This window comes from Natrix helvetica, assembly GCF_964273705.1.
Source record: "Natrix helvetica genome assembly, chromosome: 3".
Lineage (NCBI taxonomy): Eukaryota > Metazoa > Chordata > Lepidosauria > Squamata > Natricidae > Natrix > Natrix helvetica.
In genome coordinates, this window is record NC_138549.1 from 92,244,863 (window position 1) to 92,271,542 (window position 26,680).

Consider the following 26,680-nt stretch of genomic DNA (forward strand, 5'->3'; position numbering starts at 1 on the left):
TATAGCATCTGCTTTAGGTAGCAAAATGACTCAGGATCAAGGTAAAGCAATTCTCTTGTTTCAGTTCCTTATATCTGCTGAAAGGTTCATTCAGCTGTTTGACACTGGTTAAGGTGGAAGGAAGACACTATTCCCCTATCTATGCAATGGGTACACAAATAAATATGTAGCTTTAGTCCTGGCACAACGAAGAGAAAAAAATTGAAACCGTGCTTGTTGATCTGGGGTCCCTTCCTTTGGAGCGGGCTACAAATCTCACAATTCCCAGTTAGGACAGCTTGTGAACGTGTTGTTATGCAGCGCAGCTTTTCGAGAGGGGAAAGGATGCTGCAGTTCTGCACCAATTTGTTTGTTCTTTCATACTCCCGATGGGGCTTTGTTCCCACTACGCCACTTTTCCCTCTCTCAAAGATCACTACTTACCGCTTACGAAGTTATTGTCCGTCTTTTACCCCCCCTGTTCCTTTCTTTCTTTTTTCTCTTTCAGCTCTTAAAGCTCCTCTCCGCAACAGGCGTCGTTCAGTTGCTATGGTCAACAGCCACCCGAGATTGGCGTCTCCAAGAACGAATGAGCATTCTTTATGCTTAACCCTCCCCTCTGATAGAAAGAAGCCCAAAGCATAGCGCGAACTACAGGTTCCAGCATGCTCTGCCTTTAGCATGCTGATGAACTGTCGGTGTGTAAGAGCGAACTGTGCTTATTCCGCTTTGTTGGGTCCTGAATCGATTTAAGATTCGGATCACTGGTTATAGGTGCGAATGAATGTACCGATGTTGCTTTCCAGTAATCATTTTCTTCTGTTCTGTTGCCAGCCCTCGATATAAGGTTGTTGTTTTTTAAGTGGTATTTCCCGAGTTTGTAATTCTTTTGGAACGAAGTTTGTCTTTGGGTACATGGCTGATTCTCCCCCCCCCCCTTAAACCGATCTAATCACTTTAATAACTTAATTACACTTTGGCTTTACTTTGGCTTCATTTGGGAAGGTATAGTCAAAGATAGTACAGTAGATCTTTCTCAGTTCTGAAAGAAATTCATTAGAGACTCACAAACTGCTAAGTATACATTATAGCTACTAGAGATCACTGATAAATGATCCATTTTTTCCCTAAAGATTGGCAAATTGTTTTAAAAGTTTCTTAACACTGCAATATGTCATCTCTGTGTAACATCAGTACATTTTAGGATACTGTTCTTATGGCATTTAGTAGCCACACTTAAAATTCGTGGTGCTTATTAACAAGGTGACTTGTGATGCTTATGAAGCTGTTTTCTAAATCCCTTCATAACGTTTGAGTGCCTGTTGTAAAAATGGCTTTTCTGTCCAATTAGCACTTGAAACAATTTATATTTAAAAGTCACCCAAGACCAAATTATACAATGTCAGAAATGGATGCTGGGAATTTGGGAAATTGAAGTGCCAAGATATCTCAAGAGCTCTTTTGGAGAACACTGGTTATATTTTATTTATTTATTTATCAAATTTATATAGCCAAGAAGTGATTGGGCTGCCTATCATTAATTACCTATCATCCCTGAGAAATTTCAACAAGGAATTTTCCACTAATCCCAATTTAGCCAGTATAGCAATTGGTATCTGCAACTGGGCTCCAAATTACATTCAGATTCATATGTGAGAAAACAGTTTTTCAGAAATCCTAGTCTTAAAATATTTATAATTGCATTGGTAAGAACTAGAACTTTAAATTGGATTTAGAAAAAGATGGAAAAAATACAGTGTGACTTTAAAATCCACATTGTGCTGTTGGAAGAAATGTCCTTCTGGGTTCGGCTCCAAGTGGAGAAAAAGACACTGGAGACATGGAGGCTGCTTGGAAAGATGGTTTTAATGGTGAACAGGACCACATGGCTTGAGTCCTGAACAGAAAAAGTGATCACATGCTTCAATGTTGGTGGAGAAGGAAGGACTGAGATGCTGAAAAGTCCCTGGTTTTATGCCCTCTCTGGCCTTTGATCTTGATCTTGTCTTCTAATTGGTTGTCAGACTTCCAGGGGGCCGTGCAGGGGCAACTCTCTAGGCTGCGTTTTGAATCCAGGTTTGGTTGAGTTCTCAGATGCCATGTGGGGAGTTGGGTAAAAAAGGCCAATATTATCATGCCTTAATCCCATCACTCTGGAGCTGAAGGGGAGAACTCTTTATTATGTAAAGTGGACTAGCTCAGGCTTTAATGGTTCATTGGCAAAGGGGGATGGGCAGGAAGCTGCAGGCAGCTATTCTGTCTTTTAAAACATGTTTCTTCCTTTTCACATCCAGAGAAATATTCTGCCTTTTCAATATTTCCTAGGATATTTCATTTTTCTGGGAGAGGGCTGGGTGATAACTTCCTACAGTGCAATAGAGTACATAATATATGGTTTGTAATTCACAGGTCTTGTAATAATTATAGTTTTCAAACATAAGATTATGTTGAGTAATCTGCTATATAAATAGAAAAATGCTCTCATTTGAACACGCAGAAGCTATAGCAAATCTAACAGCATTCCCAGTCCGTACAATTGATCGCACAATAGAGTGGAAGGAAATAGGCAGCACATGAATCAATCAATCAATCAATCCCAATCTAAACACATTATATGCCCATTTCTGGATTAGGTTGCTGATGACTTATTGGACCATTGTTCTATTTGAAGTAAGGCCTTGTGCAATTTTTAACTCTGCCAGGATTCCAGATTGAACTTTTTTATAGGCTCTTTGGCGCAGATATGGTTTGGTTTAATGTGATAACCCCAAGAAAATAATAGTAATTTTAATATAATGTGTCTTTCATTATCATTCAATAACCATTGTGAAATCTGGTTCCAAAGATCTGAAATAAAATACAATTTCTTGGAATTATATGGAACTTTGAGTGCACCGAGTCAAGCGTTCAATTCCTAAAGTGCAATATGATCAGGTTAAATAGTCCCCAAAGCCATCTATTTTACGTGAAGAATTCCATTTTCATAACTTGTATTTTCATTTGAGCATGGGAATTATAATCCAGGAAAGGACAGGAAGAAGTCAAGTCTATCGATTGGCCTTATTCACCTTGCATTTCTCTGATTTGCCTCTGGGATATTTCTGGATCCATAAAAGAGCTCAAAAGCTCAATGGCTCACTGGGTATTTTAGGAAGATGAAACTCCTCAATATTTTTGAACAGGCTTCTACAATGGGGAATTCTCTTCAGGTATGATGTGTCTTGGAGTTACAAGTCCAGTGCACATGGGCAGATTGGGTACAGCTTCTCTGAAAAAACCTAGGCTTTATATGACCTTAACTATCTTGATAGGGTATATGTAATATTTTAGTATGTTTTTATTAAATCTGGCATGGTGCCGATGCTTTGTTTTTATCAATTTACATCATGTTCATCAGTTGCTTGAAATTGTATTCCTTTGTTGTAGATTGTGTGGTTCTACCAACACCACGTTATAGAGCAGAAAACCCGTAAATACCTCGGGGGCAAATTTCAGATGGGCACTACTAAGGCTAACCAACCAGGTTTAAAAACAAGTCACTTTAATCCAGTACTCCACACTCAACATGTAGTCCTCAATGGAACTGCATCTACATGGAGGAAAGTATGCAGTGGGGTACCCCAGGGGTCTGTTTTAGACCCAGTACTCTTCCACATTTTCATCAATCATTTGGACAAGGGGGTAGATGGGGAACTCATCAAATGTGCAGATGACACCAAGCTAGCAGGAATAGCCAACACTCCAGAAGATAGGCTTAAGATACAGAAGGATCTTGACAGACTTGAACATTTGGTGCTATGTAACAAAATGAAATTCAATGGTGAAAAAAAGTAAAGTTCTACATTTAGGCAAGAAAAACAAAATGCACAGGTACAGTAAATGTGGTCCCTTGCTCAATAGTAGGAACTGTGAAAGGGATCTTGGAGTCCTAGTGGACAACCATTTAAATATGAGCCAGCAGTGTCAAAAAAGCCAACACAATTAAGTTAGTGACGTGTTAATACCACTTTATAATGCCTTGGTAAGGCCATACTTGGAATACTGCATCCAATTTTGGACACCATGATGTAAAAAAAATGTTGGGACACTAGAAAGAGTGCAGAGAAAAGCAACAAAGATGATTAGGGGACTGGAAACATATATATATAAAACATATAAAGAATGGTTGCTGGAACTGGGTATGTCTAGTCCAGTGGTTCCCAACGTGGGGCCCACACCCCACAGGGGGCAATTTGATTTTTAATGGGGGTAATTTGAATCTTGTTTAAACTAAGAGTTTGACTCTGTGGGACTAGAGTTCATTTTTTGAGTAAAGTAAGAATTATATGTCATGGGGGAGGGAGGGGATCAGGATTTTAGAGATGCTTAGGTGGGACATGGCCAAAAAAAAGGTTGGGAACCATTGGTTTAGTCCAGTGATGGCTAACCTTTTTGCCATTGTGTACCAAAAGCTTCAGAGGCTTTCTAGGAACCTGAGGAGGGTGAAAACAGCCTCCCCACCCCTCGCAGGCCCTCTGGAGGCAGTAAACATCCTGTTTTCCAACTTCCGGGTTGCAACGCTTTGCGTGCCCTAAGAAATGGATCCGCGTGTCAATTGTAGCATGCGTGCCATAGGTTCGCCATCACAGGTCTAGTCTGATTAAAAGAAGGACTATGGGTGACATGATAGCAATGTTCCAATATCTCAGGGGTTGCCACAAAGAAGAGGGAGTCAAGCTATTCTCCAAAGCACCCAAGGGCAGGACAAGAAGCAATGGGTGGAAACTAATCAAGGAGAGAAGCAATTTAGAACTGAGGAGAAATTTCCTGACAGTTAGAACAATTAATCATTGGAACAGCTTGCCTCCAGAAGTTGTGAATGCCCCAACACCGGAAATTTTAAACAAGAGATTGGACAACCATTTGTCTGAACTGGTAAAGGGTATCCTGCCTAAGCGGGAGGTTGGACTAGAAGACCTCCAAGGTCCCTTCCAGCTGTGTTATTCTATTCTATAAAGTAGCCATTTACAGGCAGGGGCAGTTTCTCAATGCATTACAACTACATTCAAAATCTGGTCAATCAGGTCTTCTTCTGGATCTCTGCCCTCAAGTCCTTTTTCTGGTGACACCGTCCTTAATAGCTAAGGCCGCTGCAGACCATGACTCTGTTCTGGAGAGAGGAAAAGGCAGCTTGCGAAGCGATCGATTTAGGAGAATTGGGGCGATGGAAATCAGATGCCGCCCTCTTCCCAAACAACCCGTCAGGCCTGCCGCGGTTTGCGCCCGGGCGAGGCGGCTGGCTGGCCTCGGATCGCTTTGCCTTTGGCCGAGGAGGAGGAGGAGGAGGAGGAGACTGACGAGGTGGGCGGCAGAGGCTGTCCTCGGTCACGTGGCGCCGGCGCAGAGGAGCAGCTTCTCCCTCCTGCAATCTCCGGCTGCCGCTCATCGCCCGGCTTCTGGGGATGCTCCCCAGGCACGGCTCTGGAAGCGGAGTCGGGCCGAAGCCACCACGTCCAACGTCGCCTCGCCTTTGCTTTCCCGCGAGGCTCAGGTGACTTTGTGCCTGGCGGCGATGTAAGACAAGCCCGGCGCTCGCTCGCTCGCTCGCTCGTAGAAACCAGCTTCACCTGCCGGGGCTGAAATAGGACTGAAAACAAAACAAAAAAACCCACCTCCCCTCCCCGGCTCTAGGCAGCGGGGGGTTTCAAGGCACGCAAAGGGGAGTCCTGGCATCAGCGGTGCCACTTTCTTTTGGAAAGGTGAGTCTGGGGTCGGCGGGCGCTATGTCCTTCCTTTGGACGGTGGGAAGAAAGGCTTCCTGAGCAGAGAGAGGAGGGGGGGGGAAGGGGCTGCCTCTGGTGGGATCCGATCCCCCATCTGAATTTTGGAACTACTAGGCCAAGGAGAGGGTCCCAGCCGTATTTTTAAAACAGACCCTTAGCGGGACTGAGCTTGCTTTTCTTTGGTGTCCCGAGAACCTTTCCACGAAGGGTTTATAAAGGATGAAGCAGTAAAATTCCAGGACTGAGCTGTGGCTGGAAGGAGGAAGGGCAACATATTTAATTTAATTTTTCTAAGTCTTTCTACTGGACTAAAAAGCTATTCTCCCTCTTAATTGGGGGATCTTTTGAGTATTTTTAAAATAATTATTATTTAATATTTATTTAATATCTCATTTGTTCGTTTTTCTCCAAAGGAATGCTTCTGTAGTTGGGACAAACTCTTAAGTTTGCACTTACCACCGCCACCCTTCTGCTGCTACGTAAAGGGAATGATTTTTCTAAAATTGCATATACTGAAGTATTTGCATATGCCATCTAAACATGAAGGTGGCATCCTTTTTTCCTTCAAAATTATAGTTTCACTCAAATACCAATGTGTATAGAAGTGATCTATTAACTGTTAAAACCTAATTTAATTCATTAGTGTAAGCCTACCTTGACTTAATGGAAATATTCATTATTCTAATTAAGGTTACGTTCTTAGATAGGTGGGCATTGTTTTAGATTCCTCCTTAAATAAATTGGCATTTTAAGAAATTTCTTCAATTGGTAGAGTTATAGATTATGATAAAATCCCTTCCTTCAAATGAAAAGTTTGTATTGCTGTCTTATGTTTTATTGTGGAGGTAATATTAAATCTATATGCCTTTTCTTTGTACAGTAGATTTATTATTAGGTAATTGATGTTAAGTTTCTTCAACTGGACAACTTAGAGGAGAGTTCTTAAATAAAACAAACTCTGAATGATGCTAAAATATGTTCCTTCCAACTCAGATTAAAATTGTTATGGAGTTATTGTTGCCTTACATTATATTGTAGAGGTAATGTTAATTCAATATGTCCTTTCTTTAAAAACATTTTACTGAATGACACTATGTTATTGGTTATGCAGATGAGCCATGGCTATTTATCATTCCCACAAGCATGATCCCGCTGAATATCTACAAAGACAAAAAAAACCACATCTTTCTGGAGACTATATTTTATTTGAAGGATATATGAATCATTTTCAAAATTGTGGAAAAAGCTAAAATGCTTGCAATAGCTAAGTGAATGAACAAAAGCTTTCTAGAACTTTGTTTTTAACTTCAACTGAGTGGTGAATCATAACCCCTTTTTCAAATTCAGCTGGCTTTTTAATTTTAGCTTATAGAACAGTTCAGTTCCTTGAATTGGATTTTAGTTACAGGGTATGGTATAATCCATCAGTGGCTAGAATAATTGAAACTCAGTGTCAGAAATTTAGAGTCTGCTTCTGTGAGACATTCGTACAGTAGTGTTGACAAACCATAGATGCCCAGCTAAATGTACCATGCTAATTTATTTTATAAAACTGCTCTGAACTTCCTAAATACAAACCTAATAAATACATGGAAAATATACTAATTGTATTTAATTGAAAAATCTGGCCAACTAAATCAAAAGTTTCAACAAATGGTAGCACCTTGTCTAGTTGAACAGTGGAGTAGAGGCTGCTTGGTTCTTAACACTTGGATGGAAGTCTGTGAAGAATCTTATGTATAGACTAGCTTTAAAAAAAATCCTAGAAGGCAGTGGCAAGACCATTTCCAGATTGTAGCCAAAAAAAACCAAAACAAACCTTATGAATCTACCTTTGTTGAATAAAATTCAACTCAAGGATATAATTACCTTACTGGCTTCCTGGTCTTTGAACATTTTTCTGAATTCTGGTTACTTTCAAATGATGATACCAAAAGGGTTCTGGGACTTTATATTCACTAATTAACTCTATACATACAGATACTTTCTCTGGCCCTGATTTGACAATTTAAGGATAGATCAATAAAGAACGAGAATGTTTAGTATTATATTTGATAAGTGGAGTGCAACATTTATATATAAAAATTAGGATCAGGCCCAGTTTTGCATGGGTTTTACTGTACCTTGTGAGATTGTAAGCATCCCTATTGGGTTGGCAGTATTACAGGATTGATATGATATTAATAAGCCTATAGGAATAGGCAGTCACCTTGTACAAATATGATGTCCCAGAAACTAATTTAATATATGAAAATATTTTATACTGCTTTAGAATGAGCAGAAAATCAGTTCTCATTTAAATGCCAGTGTCAAATGAGATAACTTATAATGATTTTCCTTCCATTTATCTCCATATATCAACATTTATGTTGATTGCTTATTTAGTATCCAATGACTATGCCAAAGTGTTGTATCCTATGATTTATGATGAATTAATTTTATGATGACTATGATCATGATTTATCACTTATAGCTTTTATGTACAATGAGAGCTTATGCACCGAAGACAAATTCCTTGTTTGTCCACTCACACTTGGCCAATAAAAAATTCTATTCTATTCTATTCTATTCTATTCTATTCTTATTCTATTCTTATTCTATTCTATAGAATTGATATAAAAATTTCTGACATGGATATGTTTTTCATAGCAATACCAATAGTGCAATTATTTCTTGAGCACATACAGTGCTCAAGAGTAAATTCATTGAATTTAGTTAACCTGGTTTTCTGGTATCTTCAGTATTGAAGATGCTGATGACACCTTGTCATCATTCTCACAGTGGATCTGCTTCCTTGTCGGTCTACCCAGACATGAATGGGAGAAAGCACCATTTTTCAGATGAGGGACCTAACTCTGAGCACACTTACTTAGGAATGGAGCTGCACCTGCTTTTAATGTTTGTCCTCTATCCAAAGACTTGTGATATATTAAGGCCAATGTTGCAAATACAGCACTAAATAATTCACATGCCTTCTGTGAAGGAGAGAGTCAATAGAACTAACAGGAAATTCAAGCAGAGTCTGTGACATTTGTATTCTAAGAGAAAACAGAATATATTGTAATTTCCAGGGTTCCTAATACTAAAAAGCCCAGGAAGTTGTTTATGGAAGTTTCCCAATGTGCTAAAATTTCTTGGCTCACAGCATTTCAAGAAGTTGGATTTAAAAATTGGTTTGTCCTCTGGCTTTTCTGTATGAGAGTAATTATATGGAGTTCCATATAATACACATGTCCTAAAGAACAAACAATTATTCATTTATTGGACTTCTAGACCATTCAGAAGTCGTGATTCTCAGTCATTTCATGTCATTGCAGAAATCAAGCAAGAGCCAAGGATGAACGTGCACATAATAGAGAGGAGAGGGGGGATTTAAAGAATTTTTTTTTAGAAATAACTCTTGAAACAATATCCAACTGTAAAATCTAAACAGGAAAACTGATATACAAAATAATGTGTTTATGGAAAAAAGTCCTTATGTTTGGTTCCAAAAATAGTGCTTTCTATGATAGGAACATGAGAACTGTGGGAGAACTTATTTTTCTTCCCTGTTAATATCTTTTTCACTGCTATGATTAGCTGTTGAAATAATATTGGCTGGCTACAACTTGGCATGGAAGGTGCTGTAATACTTGTAGTTCAGAGTTGAAACTATCATTGTTAAAGGAGACAATCACACCTTGAGTTTTAGATATGCTCACAAACAAATTTATAGCATTTTTGGTTAATCATTCCAATATTGCTAATGTGTCTTCTGTTCCAGCAATGGAAAATCCTGAAGTGCTTGTAGGCAGCTGCAGCACTCAGGATGATGAAAACTTATACAATGTAAAACATCATGCGTCAATGTGCCAGCTTCTGGAAGATCAGTTGAGAAGGAAACTTAAATTTTTCTTTATGAATCCCTGTGAAAAATTCTGGGCCCGAGGAAGGAAACCGTGGAAGCTTGGGATACAAATTCTGAAAATAGCCATGGTTACTATCCAGGTGAGGTACACAGCTGCGGTACAATTATTATTATTTTAACTCATGCATTTTTGGTTAGTACAAAACAAATTCAAGAAGTTATAACTAGTTAAGTGGCAACCCCTGATTTACTGATGCTTTAAGAATTGTGTTTTCAGAACCATCTGTATGGTATTTGAAACTTTCAGACCTTAATACAGGTAGTCCTTGACTTATAACCATTTGTTTAGCAACTGTCTGAAGTTACGACGGCACGATCATGTGATTAGAATTTGGGCACTTGGCAACCAGCTTATACTAATGATGGCTGCAGCATCCTAGAGACGTGACCAGCATTTGCAATCTTCCCAGCTGGCTTCCAACAAGCAAAGTCAATGGGGAAAGCTGGATTTGTTTAGCAATCACCTAATTCAATTAATAACTACAGTGGTTCATTTAAAAACCATGCCCCCCCTCGCCCCCCAAAAAGATTATAAAATCAGTTACAACTCATGTAATAATTGCCTTGCTTAGTGACAGAAATTCTGGTCACAATTGTGATTGTAAGTCGAGGACCATCTTTAAATATTGAAATGACCTCAGTGTTCTTGCATCCTGAATATTTTGGAGGAAAATATTTTTGTCAGGTATTTAGTATTGACAAGTTTAATAATATTATACGTATCCTCATCATATGTTCTTCATCTGTGTTATATAAGAACTTTCATGAGTGCCAACTATCTCGTTTAGGAATTAAGGGATTTTTAGTTCAAATATCTGATGGGTGCTGAATTGGGGTAATGGACAGAATAGGCCATTAGTCAAGTGGAGACAATGAACAATATCAAGATTACAGCTGCAGTTTCATTTCATTTCATTATTATATGTGTCAATCTTCAACCTTCTAGTAGCTCATTACTCACCAACTATTGCCTCTGTGTGTTCAGAATATAATATGAAAATGTCCAATATGAACTATACTAATATTATCCAATGTTTTTATTCAGCAAACCATATCCAAGAACAAAAAGAATACAGTTGTAATATTATTGAACAGGGTTAAATTATAAAGGTAACAAGAATATAATTGCATACATTTAGGAGAAGGCTTGACCACTGAATGAAAATAACATTTGTAAAATAGGAGGGATGCTACCCAGCTCTCCTTTTCTAGATGCTCAGTTCCTGATTTATTTACAAGATGCCTTTCATACTCCCAGAGTAAGATGAAGCTACCAAAGGAAGGAGTAGGGAATGGTGGAAGGGATAGAACCAGCTAAGAATGCTCCAAGAGCTATCAAAACTAATGTACTTGTGGTCAGAATGAACTTATTGAGTATTTTAGCTGAAGTATTCCCTTTCTGTTAATACTGATACTAAGTTCATACTACATGAGTTCCACATTTAATGACGTGGGCTGTAATTATCAATGCATGACCAGTATTTGTGGATAAAAGTTTACATTATAGGCTGCTAATATTTAACTTTTGGGGGGGATATTTTCAGCTTGTAGTTTTTGGGTTAAGCAATCAAATGGTGGTTGCATTTAAAGAAGAAAACACGATATCCTTTAAGCATCTATTCCTGAAAGGTTATACAGACAGCATGGATGACACCTATGCAGTGTACACGCAAACTGAGGTCTATGACCAGATCTCCTTCGCAATAAACCAGGTAATTTTTTAAAATATAAAAAGCATCCTTATATTGTATAAAAGTAAAATTATACACTGAATTTAAACTAAACTTGGGGGGGAAAAGCCAAGTCAGTATATGTGAACAGAAGAAATATCAGAGTGATTTCCTGTAACGTATAGCTTACATTGGCTCTAATGAGTCAAGAGAGGAAGACCTTTTAATTTCATGATAGCCTCATGAGGTAAATGTAACATGGCCAATTGGCCCATAAAACTGAGGGTTTTTTTGTAGTTGAATCCATTTCATTGAGTCTTTGCAATTCCATTCATGAGGTCAATAAATCTGAAAAGCAGAATGTTCCATCACAGACATTCTCTCTAATTAGCTCAGTTTTAATTATCAGGCAGACCCATTAACTGGTTGTCCCTTGTCGCTTAGTTCTTACAGCTGCGTACTATTTCTGTTGGAAATCATGCCTATGAAAAGAGAGGATCTGAAGAGACGCCCATGGCAATATGTCAGTACTTCTACAAGAGAGGAATTATCAGCCCTGGAAATGACACTTTCGATATTGACCCAGAAATTGAAACTGGTGATATACTGAACTACTCAAATCAGATAGATTGTTTCTGTGTGTGAGAGAGAGAGGAGAATGAGAGAGAGAGAGAAAGAGGGTGAAAGAGAGAGGAATGAAGGAGAGAGAGAGAGAGAGAGAGAGAAAGAGAGAACTTGAGGAAAAGTCATAGTGTTTAAAAGCAAATACTAATAATTGGTAATTTCCAGTAACATAACAGTATAATGGATAGACACTTCAGATATTTTATTAGATACCACTGTACGGAAGAAACTCAAGTACCGCAGATAGTCCTCACTTACCAATTGCTTCATTCAGTAACAGTTAAGAGTTATGACAACAGTGAAAAGGTAGGTTTAAGACCAATTGCTTTGCAATTGGCATGTATTTATAATAGATGCAGCGTCCCATGATCACGTGGTTGCCATTTGTGACCTTTGCATCTGACGTCCAACAAGCAAAATCATTGTGGAAGATGGCAGGAAGTCACAAGTCATGATCACATGGCATTTCACTTAACAACCTGAGGTGATTTGGTTAATGGCCACAGTGGAACTGACATCCTGAGCGTGGCACTGCCACGTGATGTTTCACTTCATGACTATATCACTTAGCAACTGTGGTTGGTAAGTGAGGGCTACCTCTACATTAGAGCCTTGTTTAAGTCATTATGAATACTGCAGTAGTGATGTGAATGCTTCACTTAATTCCTTGCCCCATGGCACTCAAACGATGTCAGCTTCAGTCAAACCTAATATGTTCCATACAACTGTACATGGTTTATGTCTATGGAGATTCTCAGTCATCCAGGTCATGGTTGTCCCGAGGGTGCTTTTTCAAGAGGCAACTGGACTTTCTGGTTTTTCTTTGAAGATGTTTTGCTTCTCATCCAAGAAGCTTCTTGAACTCTGAGCTGAAGAAGCTTCTTGGATGAGAAACAAAACATCTTCAAAGAAAAAACAGAAAGTCCAGTTGCCTCTTGAAAAAGCACCTTTGGGGTGTATGTGGTTTAGTTTCCAGTGGCCTGATACCCTGCTGATAAAAATTGGTGACTCGTAAGCCAGTGTGATGACTCTATTGTAATTGTATCTGAAGCAGGTTCTTCACACCGGTAATTATTGAACAGATTAAGGGTGCATTTACTTTCAAGATACTGTAGTATAATCAAAACTGAAACAGATTGTCATCCCGCTTCCCCAAAAGTGTTTTGCCAAATCAACATTGCAGACATCAGTTGTGTAACCTCAATATTGATTGGCGATTCAGGTTCAGGGTGAGATTTACCCTGAGACAGCTGCCTTAGATCGCAGATGTGTGATAAAAAGCATTAGTAATCTGTTGTTTGACATAACTGTTTGCTGTGTGGATTATTTTGCTCTCTGTTGCCCTGAAGTATTGAAGAAAACATCACCTTACGATGCACTTACAAATCCAGTTAGCTTATGTACCTGACCTGGGCAGGATGCCATTCTTTTGTTCATGTGCTTTAGGCAAATGCCGAAATAATCTTGGCTGACTCAGCCCTTTCAGGTTGGACCTCTGAAACTTTGTGAATAAACTTGAGTGGTCAGCCTTACCTGTTCAACATTAATATTGAATGCTGAACATACAGAATTATTGGTAGCGGCTGTTACATGGTGGTCCAGAAACATTGTGACTTCCTTTTGGAGTTTGGAAATAGTGACATAAATAATAATCTCTGTTATTAGTGAACTAGTGTAGTAAATATATGTGTGCAAATTTCTGAAAAATACTGAAGGCTGAATTCTATAAGGACGTCTCAGCTCAGACTTATTGTCTTTGAAAGATATTAAAGGACTGTTGAAAGATTGAGGTTTTTTTTTCTTGATATACTGTATGCGTATGCAATTACATGAACCAAAAGTAATTACATTATAATTATAAGGACTTCTTAAATTACTGTTTCTTCATTTTATTTAGAAGAAAGTAACTTATAACTACATTGAAGTACCATTCTACAGTCATAAGTAGAAGAGATTGTAACTGTAGAAATAATATTGTAATTCATCACTTATTTAGTATTAGGGTACTGATCTGTGGGTCAAATATAAAATTTCCTTTTTGAATTTATTTTTAAGTAGAAGCTATTTCCAGAGATTAATTATCAAATAAGCATTCCCACAAGGCAGAAGTTCAATAAATGTATACATTAAATCAATTTTTTTTAAAAACCATAGCTGTTTTTTTCTTCCAAGTATGAAGAAAGATTTTACTTCTCATATTATTTAGATAAGACTCCTAATGACCAGACTGGATTTCATTTCCTTATTACTGATTTTCCATCGTCTTCAGCTTATGAAATGTTGAGTATTTTCTATATATAAACCCTCTGTCCTCCCACAGAGTGTCTTTATGTGGAGCCAATACTGCCCCTGGAAAATGGGACACTGAGGAAGACTCCTCTCAATTTAACTTTAGACTTCCATAGGTGAGGAGAAATAAAAGTTGCTGATATTCTTGAATGTACTTGGTAATGGTGAAATAAAGCTCCAGTCTCTGTTCTAGACTTGTGACTCTGACACTCACGTTCAAACTGAAGGCCATTAATCTCCAGACCATTCGACAACATGAACTCCCAGACTGCTATGATTTCACACTAACAGTAAGTAAAAATATGGAGTCCTTGGAGCTTTCTGAGCCTGCTTGTTTATTTGCAGGTAAACTAGGTAGCATCATGAGTAGAAAAGCAAAGGAAAAAAGAGTTTGAACTTCTGATGAAGACTTGTAATTAGTCTTTTTCTGAAGGGGAGGTTTGGATGGGAGAAATGGGCCTAGATTGTGTCAACGTCTTCTTAAAGTGGACTGGTGCAGTATATATATTAGCAATTTAGGAGAAGTAGAGAATGAAGTAAAATTACGAAGCTGAATCTATATCAAGAGGCATTTATTGCTACCAAAAAGTTGCCTGCCCACAGCTGCAAATACTGATTCAGTAATTCACCTTTTCTCCTTTTAGTAAGTTCGAAACATATTTCTGGATAGTATTAGCTTTTTGAATTCTGTTAAGAATAATATTAATACTTTTGCTTATGTATGTAACTATATTCCAGAGTTATTCAAATATAGTCTTCCTTCATTTTATTTCTCCATCTTATATTTAAACTGCTTATATTTTGGGAAGAATGGTACACTGATAGAACTAAATGCATTGGGGGGGGGGGAGAGAACCTGATGCATTTTTTTTTTACAAGACATGCTTTTTATATGCCACCATTGCTTCAAAGTTATACTTCAAGGTAACTATCTTTATGGCTTCTTTGAGAAGAAGGATGGATAGATAGATAGATGATAGGTAGATAGATAGATGATAGATAGATAGATAGATAGATAGATAGATAGATAGATAGATAGATAGATAGATAGATAGATAGATAGATACCGTGTTTCCCCGAAAATACGACAGGGTCTTATATTTTTTTGACCCACGAAATATGGCCTTGGGCTTATTAAAGGGGAGGGCTTATTATTTTTGGGTTTCTGGGCGGCTGCTCCCTTGTGACTGGCTTCCCGAAGAGCCGGGCACAGCCTCAGGGTCGAATGGCTGTGTTGCGCTGTCGCAGCAGCAATGCAGCAGCCATGAGGTGACCAAGCTTATGAGCAGCCGCCGGCAACCCCCCTTTCCAGCCGGGTACAGCGCCGCTGACCGACCTAGCAGTACCTGGAAGGCACCAAGCAACGCGAGCGCCTGTTTGCCGCCCTCCGCCTCCCGTGGCTCGGTGCCTTCGGAATGCCCCTAGGTGAGTGAATGGGGCTCTGCATGGCTGGAGAGGGGAGTTGCGCAGCAGCTTTTCCGCTCCCCGCTCCCGCGAAGGGCATCTGTGCTGCTGGCGCCGTCCGCCGCTTGGGTTTGGGTTTTTTTTTCAAAGCACGGAGTATGGATGCCGCTCTGGAAGTACGCTCTATGGTTGTGGGCTGCAGATTGTACAACCATAGAGCGTACTTCCAGAGCGGCATCCATCCTAGCCGGCTGGAAAGGGGGGTTGCCGGGTGGCTGCTCATAAGCTTGGTCACCTCATGGCTGCTGCGTTGCTGCTGCGACAGCGCAACACAGCCATTCGACCCTGAGGCTGTGCCCGGCTCTTCGGGAGCCCACTTGCAAGAGAGCAGCTGCCCAGCAACCCCCCCTCTTCAGCTGGGCACAGCCCCGCTGACTGACCTAGCGGTACCCCGAAAGCACCAAGCAATGCAAGCACCTTTGCCCCCACCTCATTTCCGTGGCTTGGTGCCTTCGGGATACCGCTAGGTCGGCGAGCGGTGCTCTGCCTGGTCGGAGGGGGGGGGATTGTCCAGAGGGCTTATTTTTGAGGGTGGGCTTATATTTTTGCACACGCGAAAAATGTCGCATGGGTTTAGTTTCAGGACAGGTTGTATTTTCGGGGAAACACGGTAGATAGATAGATGATAGATGATAGATAGATGGATGGATGGATGGATGGATGGATAGATAGATAGATAGATAGATAGATAGATAGATAGATAGATGATAGGTAGATAGATAGATAGATGATAGATAGATAGATAGATAGATAGATAGATAGATAGATAGATAGATAGATGATAGATAGATAGACAGACAGACAGACAGACAGATAGAAGATGGATGATGGATGGATGGATGGATGGATGGATTTTGCTTTTGCTTTTATTACCCAATCATTTGGCATAAACTGTTCATATTTTTTTTATTTGTTAGATGGATAATTCTCAAATTCAGTCTATCTGAATTAGTGAGTGATAGAAGCGTTTAGAAATAATAATAATAATAATTAATAATAATAATAATAATAATAACTTTTCTGTAATATCTACAGATAGTCTTTGATAACAAAGCTCATAGTGGAAGAATTAAAATCAGCCTAGACAATGATATTGCCATCAAGGAATGCAAAGACTGGCATGTTTCTGGATCAAGTAAGTTTTTAAAAAAATCATAGTTTTGTTATTACTTACTTAGCGCTTAGAGGTTTTATTGTAGGCCTAGTGATGCATGAAGTTAAATACAGTATTTGCTATAATCTACAATTTTTTTAAAGTGTGTGTATCATGACTATGAGTGGGTGTACATCATTTTATCCTTTGCTATAGTCCTTAAAAAAGTCTCTTTCTATATGGTTAATATTTACAGTATTGTTGTTAGTTGCGAAGTCGGTCTGATCCATCACGACCCCACTGACAACGTTCCTCCAGGTCTTCCTGTCTTCTATCATCCCCCGGAGCTATTTAAGCTCATGCCTACTGCTTCAGTGACTCCATCCAGCCACCTCATTCTCTGTCGTCCCTTTCTTCTTTTGCCCTCAATCTTACCCAACATTAGGCTCTTCTCCATTGAGTCCATCCTTCTTATTAGGTGGCCAAAGTATTTGAATTTCATCTTCAGGATCTGGCCTTCTGAAGAGCAGTCAGGGCTGATCTCCTCTAGGACTGACCGGTTTGATTGTCTTGCAGTCCAAGGGACTCGCAGGAGTCTTCTCCAGTACCATAGTTCAAAGGCCTCAATCCTTTGGCGCTCAGCCTTTCTTATGGTCCAACTTTCACAGCCGTACATTCCAACTGGAAATTTACAGTATATTAGAAGGGAATTCCTCACAATGGGAAACTTGCCCCAAATGCAAATAACAAACTTGAGAGAGGAGGGTTCTCTTTAAACTACCAAAAGGTGTGAAGCATTCATTCTTTTTGATGGCTCTGAACCCTTTAATTATCCATCTCTTCCTTTTTCAATGAAAGATTAAGTAAGATGGAGGCTGCTTCTCCGTTCTTAGCACTCTCTCAAGGCAATGTCATGAAGAAAATTCCCCTCCAGTCACAAATGAGTATGTATCCTATAAGAGGATCAAGTTAACAATTACACATAGACAAGTCAATCAATCTTTTTTTCCCAGTACAGAAGAATACCCACTACATGATGATCTTTGATGGTTTTGTCATACTGACATGTCTTGCATCACTGATTCTCTGCACCCGATCTGTAATTAAAGGGATTCATCTACAAAGGGTAAGCTTATGTTTGTCAGCAACTCTTAATAAATGTAATTGCAGCTTCTCAACAGCAATTTCTCTTTTCTTGCCCACTCACATATCCTAGGAATTTGTGACTTTTTTCCAACATCACTATAAGAAAGAAGTATCTTTCTCTGATCTGATGGAATTTGTTAATGGCTGGTATATCATGATCATTGTTAGTGACCTTCTTACCATAGTTGGTTCTACGTTAAAGATGGAGATACAGGCTAAGGTAAGTGGCTTGCATGCTGATTAAATGTTCCAGTTTTGGAAGTCCCAATTGAAATCTTATTGGCCAACCTGAATTTCTTATTTTCATAGTTCAGTTGAGTCTTCAGCTGGGGGAAATGGTCAGATTGCGAAGAGTGCTGCTCCAGAGAAGCGACTTTTCTAGCTGTATATTTTATCTATCCATGGTAATAGCATTATAAATTAGGAATGAGCAGTATCTCTGCACATAATCAAAAGTCGATTAATTTGTTGTGCAGTTGACTTGTGTTTTCTGTCCCCCAGGAAACAGCCCTCTATAATATTTTACCCCAATTTTTTAATGTCATAATGCCATGATGACGAACCTATGGCACACATGCCACAGGTGGCAGGCGGAGCTTTCTTTACGGGAACGCAAGCTGTCACCAAGCTCAGTTCCATCACACATGCCTGTGCAGCTCCCGCTGGTCAGCTGATTTTTGGGTGTCTGCCGCGCATGCAGGAGATGCACACGGGGGGGTTGTGTGCGCATATGTGGGGGGCGCCCACATATGTGGTTTCAGGAGACTTCAGGGAGGCCAGCTAGGCCAAAACAGGGCATGCGGTGTGTGAGTGTGAGTGTGTGCGTGTGGTTCTCCTCCGCAGTTTTTTGTCCCAGGAGGCTTAAGGAAGCCTGCTAGGCCCAAAACAGGGGGCAGGGGGATTGTGCGCAGGGGGTGTTGTGTGCATGTGTAGGGGGAGTTCAGGGGGGTCACGTGCATGCACGGGGGTGGAGAAGCACGGGGGTGGGGTTGTGTGCGCATTTGCAGGGGCGCGCGGCACATTGCATTATGGGTATTGGCACGCACAATTTTGGCACGTGAGGACAAAAAGGTTAGCGTAGGATATATTCACCTTCCAGGGATGGTCTTGTCTATTGGCTAATCAGGAAAAAAATATTAATTTATTTATTAAATTTATATGCCACCCATCTCAGTGTCAAGTAACTCTTGAAAAAAGTCAAGAAAATACAATGTTCCCTAGTGTTAAAATGAATATGAAAAGTCTTCTTTTCTGGACACCTCACCTGAAATGCAGTCAGTGTAACTTATTGAATATCGTCTTATTCCTCATGTAGAGTCTGACAAGCTATGACATCTGCAGTATCCTCTTAGGGACTTCCACCATGCTTGTGTGGCTTGGAGTGATCCGCTACCTCAGCTTCTTCCAGAAATATAATGTAAGGATCTTCTGGGACCTTCATGCTCTTGGTATTTATTTATGTTATTACCTAGTGGTACCGAATGCCTTTGGAAAGTCTAATGAGCATCTCTGGGTTTTTGTTTGGATCTTGTTTTTCAGCTGCTTATTTTGACTCTCCGGGTAGCATTGCCCAATGTCATTCGATTTTGCTGCTGTGCGGCTATGATTTATCTGGGTTATTGCTTCTGTGGCTGGATTGTGCTGGGCCCATATCATGCTAAGGTACTGTGATTTGGATGTTTGTCATCTAGATTTGTATCTGAAGTGTCTTGCGCAAATGTTAACAAAAGGAGTATGCTGCCAAGATAAATGAAAGGGCCAGTTTATCTCTTTAATTATGTAACTATACACTCTCACCAGAATATGGAGTTGTCATGTGTACGTATATATTCTCTATTTTCTGAGGCATTGATGCAAATATTCATAAAGTATTGTAATAGCCAGAGTTTTTCAAGGGCTGGTATTGAGTAAAACAGGTAACATTTATTTGCAGTTTACTGTATTTGACTAGTATTTTTTAAACAACTTGAGCAAAAATGGAAATAATGTTCTTTTCTTTTGTCTCTTTGTTCCTGAATATTTGTTCTCTTCTAGTTCCATACCTTGAATATGGTTTCTGAATGTCTTTTCTCTTTGATAAATGGAGATGACATGTTTGCAACTTTTGCAAAAATGCAACAGAAAAGCTACCTGGTGTGGCTGTTCAGTCGGATCTACCTCTACTCTTTCATTAGCCTCTTTATCTACATGGTCCTGAGTCTCTTCATTGCCCTAATCACAGACACATATGAAACAGTGAAGGTACATAGACATTTACTATAGGATGTTACCTTTAATTTTTTAAATGTGAATTTCCAAAAGTTCTGAAATAGTTTTTTGAATATCAAATGATTTTGTTCATTTCATTAGTCTTCTGTGCATACAGAGATAGTCTACACCTTTGCAAGAATTCAGCATCATGACATCATCATATAAATGACACAGAGCTCTGATAAGTTCATATTTACTGCAAGTAAGCAAGAAAGGACCATTTGTATGATGGCATCATGATGCAGTGTCATCATTTATTCCATGAGTGTCAAACTCACGGTATCACGTTGCCGTCACATGGCGTATCGTGACGTTTTTCCCTTTGTGGAGCTGGGGTGGGCGTGGCCTGTGCATGATGCATCCAACCCACAGGCCGCCAGTTTGACACCCCTGACATATTCCATACCTGTAGTGTTAACAGGTTTTTGTGTTTACATTTTCTTTCTTAGCATGGTAGAACTGGTTCTTAAGAACGACCAAGACTGAGGTTTAAGGCTATAACCTATTGCTTTATTTCCCAACTCTACTTTAATCTGAGCTGCTATTGTTTAATTTCCTTTGGGTAAGAGGACATGCACTATGATGACAATTGTTTTTCCCTTTCCATTGTCTATAATATGAGGGAATCTCTTCAGAAGATAGTTTGGGTGCTCCAACTTCCTAATTTCCTCTGTAGGCCCTAAACTGGATACAAAAAAATGAAAATCCATCAAGCACCCTACTTGCAATACCGACATGAGTAGACTCCAGGAGCAAGGCAAAATTTTAAGTTAATGTTATGTTTAAATTGAATTATAAGGACATATAATTCAACACAACTCCTATGATTACTCCCTCTCTATTATTTAATAACTGCCTTAGCAGCCATCAGCACCTACTGGTAGCTAACTTACTGTTGTGGCCTGCAAGTGGCTGGCGGAGCTGGCAGGAGAGTCGGACAGTGAGGAGGTTGGGGAGGAACATGGGCCAGTCCTGGAGGCTGGGGAAGGCTCGGACGAGGGCTCTGCGTCGGAGGCAGAATTGAACCTAGGCCCTCTGGCAGTTCTCAGCTGCCTTCGGAGCTAGGCAGCAGTGAGGCAGAGGAACAGCTAGAGCCTGTTTCCAGTGTGCACATGCACAGAGCTGCCACAAGAAAAGAACAACTCAGAAATCAGGGTCAACTTGGGAGTAAAGCCACAGGTGGATGGTGAATGGCCACTCCCTTAGGAAAATGAATGGATGTATCCATGTAAATCACAAGGAGTTGGACAAGATGGCTTTGCTTTTGGGTGTCAGGATTTTCCTCTTCTCTCATATGAAAAAGTATAATTTGGTAGCATCATTTGGTAGAGATCTGAGTATTTCTTCCAAGGCAATTAAAGTCTGCCTGGAATCCTGGGCCCCCAAGTTGTGTTCCCCTGTCATTTCTACCAGTGCTTGAAGCCAGATAAAATGCAGTTTACAAGTCCACCCTAATCTCCAACCTCATGTGGATTCTTGGGGGAAGGCGGATGAGAAGCAGAACCTCACTTTTCTACTTACTTTTAATGGCTTCTAACTCACCAGGAGAAACCCTGTCTGACCTTCCCTATTTTTCCTCACCCAAGGCCTCTGTAAAAATTGTGTTTTTCATAGCCATTTAATATCCACTGGAGTTGTTCTACATAACAACTTTTTTTTTTAGCATTACCAGCGTGAAGGCTTTCCAGAGACAGAACTTCATGCATTCATAGCCCAGTGCAAAGATCTGCCAAACTCCGGAAGATACAGATTAGAAGAGGAGAGTCCTATAAATATCTTCTGCTGTTGTAAAAGGTTAGTGACTAAAGGACTGGGTGACAGCTGCATCATCTGATAGCTTGTGTGTTGTTTCCCCCTTTTTCTTCAATGCCATATTTCATCCTGGGTACAAAGCTGAAGTTGGCTGCTGTGAGAACAGAAAGCAGGTTAACAGGAGCATCAGTCTTGAATCCAGTGTAACTGTAGGCACTTTCACATAAGGCTAGTGATCCTGCACTGGTTTGAAAGCTGCTCGGGATTCCTATGATCCCTCAGTGTCAAGCCATGTTAGAAAGCTGGGTTACTTTATTTGCAGCTTTGGTAAATGGAAGAGATTTTTTCCCCAAAACATTCTGTTTTCATTTCCCTATTGGAGAAGTTCGTGCCATAACTTTCCTTCTGACTTTTGAGCAAGTAGAGGAAATGCTGACATGCCAGCTCTGCAACTTTTTCAGGAGCAGGGGTGTCAAACTCAATTTCACAGAGGGCCACATCAGGACTGTGGCTGACCTCGGACGGCCAGGTGGGTGCGGCCAACTGAATGGGTGTGGCTGACTGGATAGGCGTGGCCAGCCTGACGCCACTTCCCAAACTGCTGGCATGTTTCCTCTTCGCATTGGGTAGACTGAGCCGAAGCGACATAGGATGACCCCTTACATTTTCCAGGACAGGCTCTGAGCTGGATACAACTACATCACGGGCCTTGAGTTTGACACCCCTGGCCTAGAGGAATGGAGCAGGAGTTCAATCAAATAGGATTTTTCCCCTAGATCCTTTCTTTTCAGCTCTGGATCTGTTGGCTTGAATAGTTTTGGTAGGACACTAGTTCTTTTCATCTTTCTCTTTTTAGTGTAACAAGGGTGATGGGACTTTCTTTTCTTGGAGCAGGATAGATAGATAGATAGATAGATAGATAGATAGATAGATAGATAGATAGATAGATAGATAGATAGATAGATAGATGATAGATAGATAGATAGATAGATAGATAGATAGATAGATGATAGATAGATAGATGATAGATAGATAGATAGATAGATAGATAGATAGATAGATAGATACGTTTTTTTCAGCATTGCAAACTGTCAGAAGTGAAAGCAATTATTGATTTATTTTAAACTGTTTCTGAAGGAATAAAGATACCAGTGGACCTTTTAAACAATGGTGCGTTAGATAACTCAGGTCCTAGTTATATTTTTGTAAAGTGAGAAAATGTGATTATCCCCACTAATATTTTATTTTTTTAACATTAAGATTTCTAACCTTGCCCTTCTTATTCAGGGTGACTTGTTTTATTAAAATTATTTTCTTTGGATTAATAGAGCTTGTTAGTTTTATAAAATAGGACCATTTTGATTTCTTTCTCTTCTTATGTTTTGTGTAACTGGATAAAATATCTCTGCCCCTTTCCCCCTTCTTTAGGTCTTAATAAAAATATTGGTAATAATTGCTGAAATTAGTTGGAGATTCTGGAGTTGGACAATCATCACAAGTTCACTGAGAAATAATCAAAGAGGAAATTCAAATATAAGAGGCACAAAATTGTTATGTTTTTTGGAATGTGTGCTGGTAATCCTGTTAATTCTGATTTATAAATTGAGTCCTAATTGCCATAAAATGGACAGCTTAAACTTGTTATGAAAAAGAATGGAAAACTGAAATTATATTGTGATGTACTAACTCTCACTGTGGTTATGCTACAGGCACAATGTATAAAATAACTGTCTACATGAATTAATCACAATATTTTCCCAGTTTTCTAGAGGTATCTGTAGATTATCTGAAAAGTAAAAGGAAGCAGATGGTCTCAGTATCTGCCCTGTGTGATTTGACACAGGTCACTAAAGGACTTTTGACTTCCAGTTGTTTATAAAATAACATGGAAAATGAAACTATAAAAATGATTCCTTTCCTTGTATACTACTGAACTGAAGAAGATTGATAGTGGAGAACCAAAGCTGGATTTTGGTTCCCCATCAAATTACCTTTGTTTAAAGGTGTTTCACAACTTGATAACTGTTAGTGTTTTCAAGTTTAATTGTTTGTCGAATGTGTTGAATTTGTGACTCTGTTAGTTCTTCAGCCAACATAAAGATGGTTGGTCTCGTTATTTATTCTAATTATTCTATGAAATAACTCCTTATTTGGGACTTAAACAGCCTCTTATTCATCACTTTCATGTCAAAAGCAGGGCTAGGATTCACAGGCTCCTGGTTTCTCGCCTGGTGCCTTAACCACTGTTAATGCATTGGGTACTTTGTACCAGAAAAAAGTTCTTATATTTTACTGTTTTAAGAAATGCACAGACATGTTTTAAATAAGTTAGCAAACTGACCTTAAAAAGGGAAAGATCATACCTCTCATTAGAGAAAGTTATTTTCCTTTATGCAAAATCTTACCTTTATTGTTCAACATCATTTAGGACCCATATTGGTCTTCCAAGGATTTCATCTGAAACACTGGGATGAATGAGAATATATCAGCAAAAGAGTAACTAGAAGTCACTGGCCAGGGCAATCTTAGTCAACATTCTCTAACATTGGAGGCTTAGACATTTCTAAAATTGTGCTGGCAACAGAGCTGTAGATTGAAAGTGAGGGAACAGAGATATTTGCAAAAAGATTACTGTCCTGCTCGGAAGAATGGAAGAGAATGTGTGTCCGTTCCAAGCCAGTATAGGTAGTCCTCAACTTACACAATTGAGCCACAATTGAGCCTGAAATTTGTTAAGTGAGTTTTGTCCCATTTTACAACTTTTCTTTGCCCCATTTGTTAAGTGAATCTCTGCAGCTGTTAAAGTAGTAACACGCTTGTTAAGTGAATCTGGTTTCCTGTTGACTTTGCTTGTCAGAAGTTCGCAAAAGGGGATCACTTGATCCTGGGACACTGCAACCGTCATAAATGTGAGCCAGTTGTCAAGCATCTGAATGTAAAATCACATGACCATGGGGATGCTGCAATGGTCGTAAGTGTGAAAATAAGTCCTTTTTTCAGTGCTGGTGTAACTTCGAACAGTCACTAAGTGAACTGTTGCAAGTTGAGGACTACCTGTATAAGATACGTTACAAGCTTTAAGAAAATGTTAGAGAATCAACACAGCATTGAATCCATGCCCCTTCCCTGAGCCTTCTGGTTCTTTCTGAAGTCAGGGTTCATTAGCATCAGAATCTGACTGAGTCTTGAAGAGTTCTCACATCAAGGCCAGATTCTTCTCTTTAGAGGGGAAATCCAATAGTTCCAAAATCCCCTAGATCAGGGGCGTCAAACGTGCGATGACACGTCATCACATGACGGATCTCAACTTTTCTCCCCTTCGCTAAACCAGGGGTGGCCGTGGCCAGCGTGTGACGCATCTGGCCATGGGCCGCACGTTTGACACCCTGCCCGAGATTATAGGGTTAAAACGTAAACTTTGTACTGGTTTAATATCTGTTTAAAATTAATTATAGGAAACATGCAGTGTTTGCTCCTAAGAAACAGTTTCTCTAGTAGACTTTCACAAGTATTTGTTAGACGGTGTTGGGCTTTGGCATTTAGTGACTGTGCTATCTAGACCACAGATTTCCTAACATTGTGCTATGGCTGGGAGATGATATGCAGACCACAGGCAACAAAGCAGGAAATGACTGGGCTTCTATCTTTATAGGTAGGTGTCCTGACTTTTGATTGACCAACTGCTCAACAGTTTCCCTAGGAACTGAAGAAGACACATTTGAGCAAAGTTTCAGAAACAAATCTAGACAACCAATTATTTAAATGTGATTAAACAATTTTAATCCAGTTACAGGCAATTTTAATGGCTATTGTCTTATCTTTCATATGCTAGCCTAGTTTTGGCAAAGGCCACAGGAGAAGCTGTTACTGGAAGGACGAAGCTGGGATTTTCATCCCTTCAAAGAGCTTTCTCAAGTAATTTTTTTCAAAAAAGTAAAAATGATACCTCAAACTATTGAAGACAAACGTATCTCTTTTAATTATTACCTCTCATGCCTTCCCTGGAAACTTTCATGGCTGTCATTCAGTGAGGTTTACTGCTTGATTTAGCATAATAATTTTAGAGGGCTTCAGGGCTTGGGGGGAAAACGTGGAGACCACCTGTGATATACGCCTCAGTCATTGAAGTTCAATACTGACTTTATTTGATGCTCTTCCAATTAAAGTAGATTGAAATAATTGGATTGACACATTTGAATTCTTTGGTCTATTCTTAGATAAAAAGAGATCATTCAGTAATAGAGAACTGAATATTTTATTACAGTACATAATAAATGTATCATCAGTGCAATGTGTTTCTCAAATCTTTATATTAAGTAAATGCTATCTGCTTGCACTAGAGCAAAAATGGGCATAACATGAAATATGCTTAATTATAGTTCTTAACTTTATCCTGTCTTAGAACTGTTAAATAATTGTATAAAAATCTTGAAATGAAACTTGACTTTTATGGAAGTCTAATTTGTCGTGTTATATTGGAAAGCAAATCTGAAAAATAAAGAGAATCTATTTTTAGACTCAAATTTTCAGATGCAAAAGCAATCATTACAACACAAACTGTTGACAAAAGACAAAACAAGATATTATAATGTACTATGTACAAACTTTTGAAAGTATAAAACATGTTGGCTGTTCTAATTTTGTAAAACGATACTGTAGAAAATAATATATTATTTTGAATGTACATCCCAATATTATATTGAATGGTACATAATATTAACACTACAAATAAATATTTCTTTAT

At 39.3% G+C, this 26,680-nt stretch overlaps 2 protein-coding genes across 3 annotated transcripts in view; one reads left to right on the forward strand and one right to left on the reverse strand.

Moving 5' to 3' along the window:
* DNAI3 (dynein axonemal intermediate chain 3) overlaps window positions 1–515 on the reverse strand; it is a 56,028-nt gene extending 55,513 nt beyond the window's left edge. Inside the window, exon 1 of the mRNA XM_081946620.1 lies at window positions 424–515. The gene's annotated coding sequence lies outside the window, so the exon portion shown is untranslated. The remainder of the gene's footprint in view (window positions 1–423) is intronic.
* MCOLN3 (mucolipin TRP cation channel 3) lies at window positions 1–26,680 on the forward strand. Of its 2 annotated transcripts, none has more exons than XM_081946627.1 (14): window positions 1–41; window positions 9,505–9,728; window positions 11,193–11,360; window positions 11,763–11,916; window positions 14,263–14,347; window positions 14,425–14,521; window positions 16,731–16,830; window positions 17,802–17,914; window positions 18,005–18,154; window positions 19,250–19,351; window positions 19,474–19,596; window positions 19,969–20,175; window positions 21,848–21,978; window positions 23,365–26,680. In XM_081946627.1, the coding sequence occupies exons 1-14, from the start codon at window positions 26–28 to the stop codon at window positions 23,369–23,371; spliced, it is 1,677 nt and encodes a 558-aa protein (XP_081802753.1). In that variant the 5' UTR covers window positions 1–25; the 3' UTR covers window positions 23,372–26,680. The 2 variants fall into 2 exon arrangements, with proteins under 2 accessions (XP_081802753.1, XP_081802754.1); XM_081946628.1 differs by lacking the exon at window positions 1–41 and adding an exon at window positions 5,453–5,717.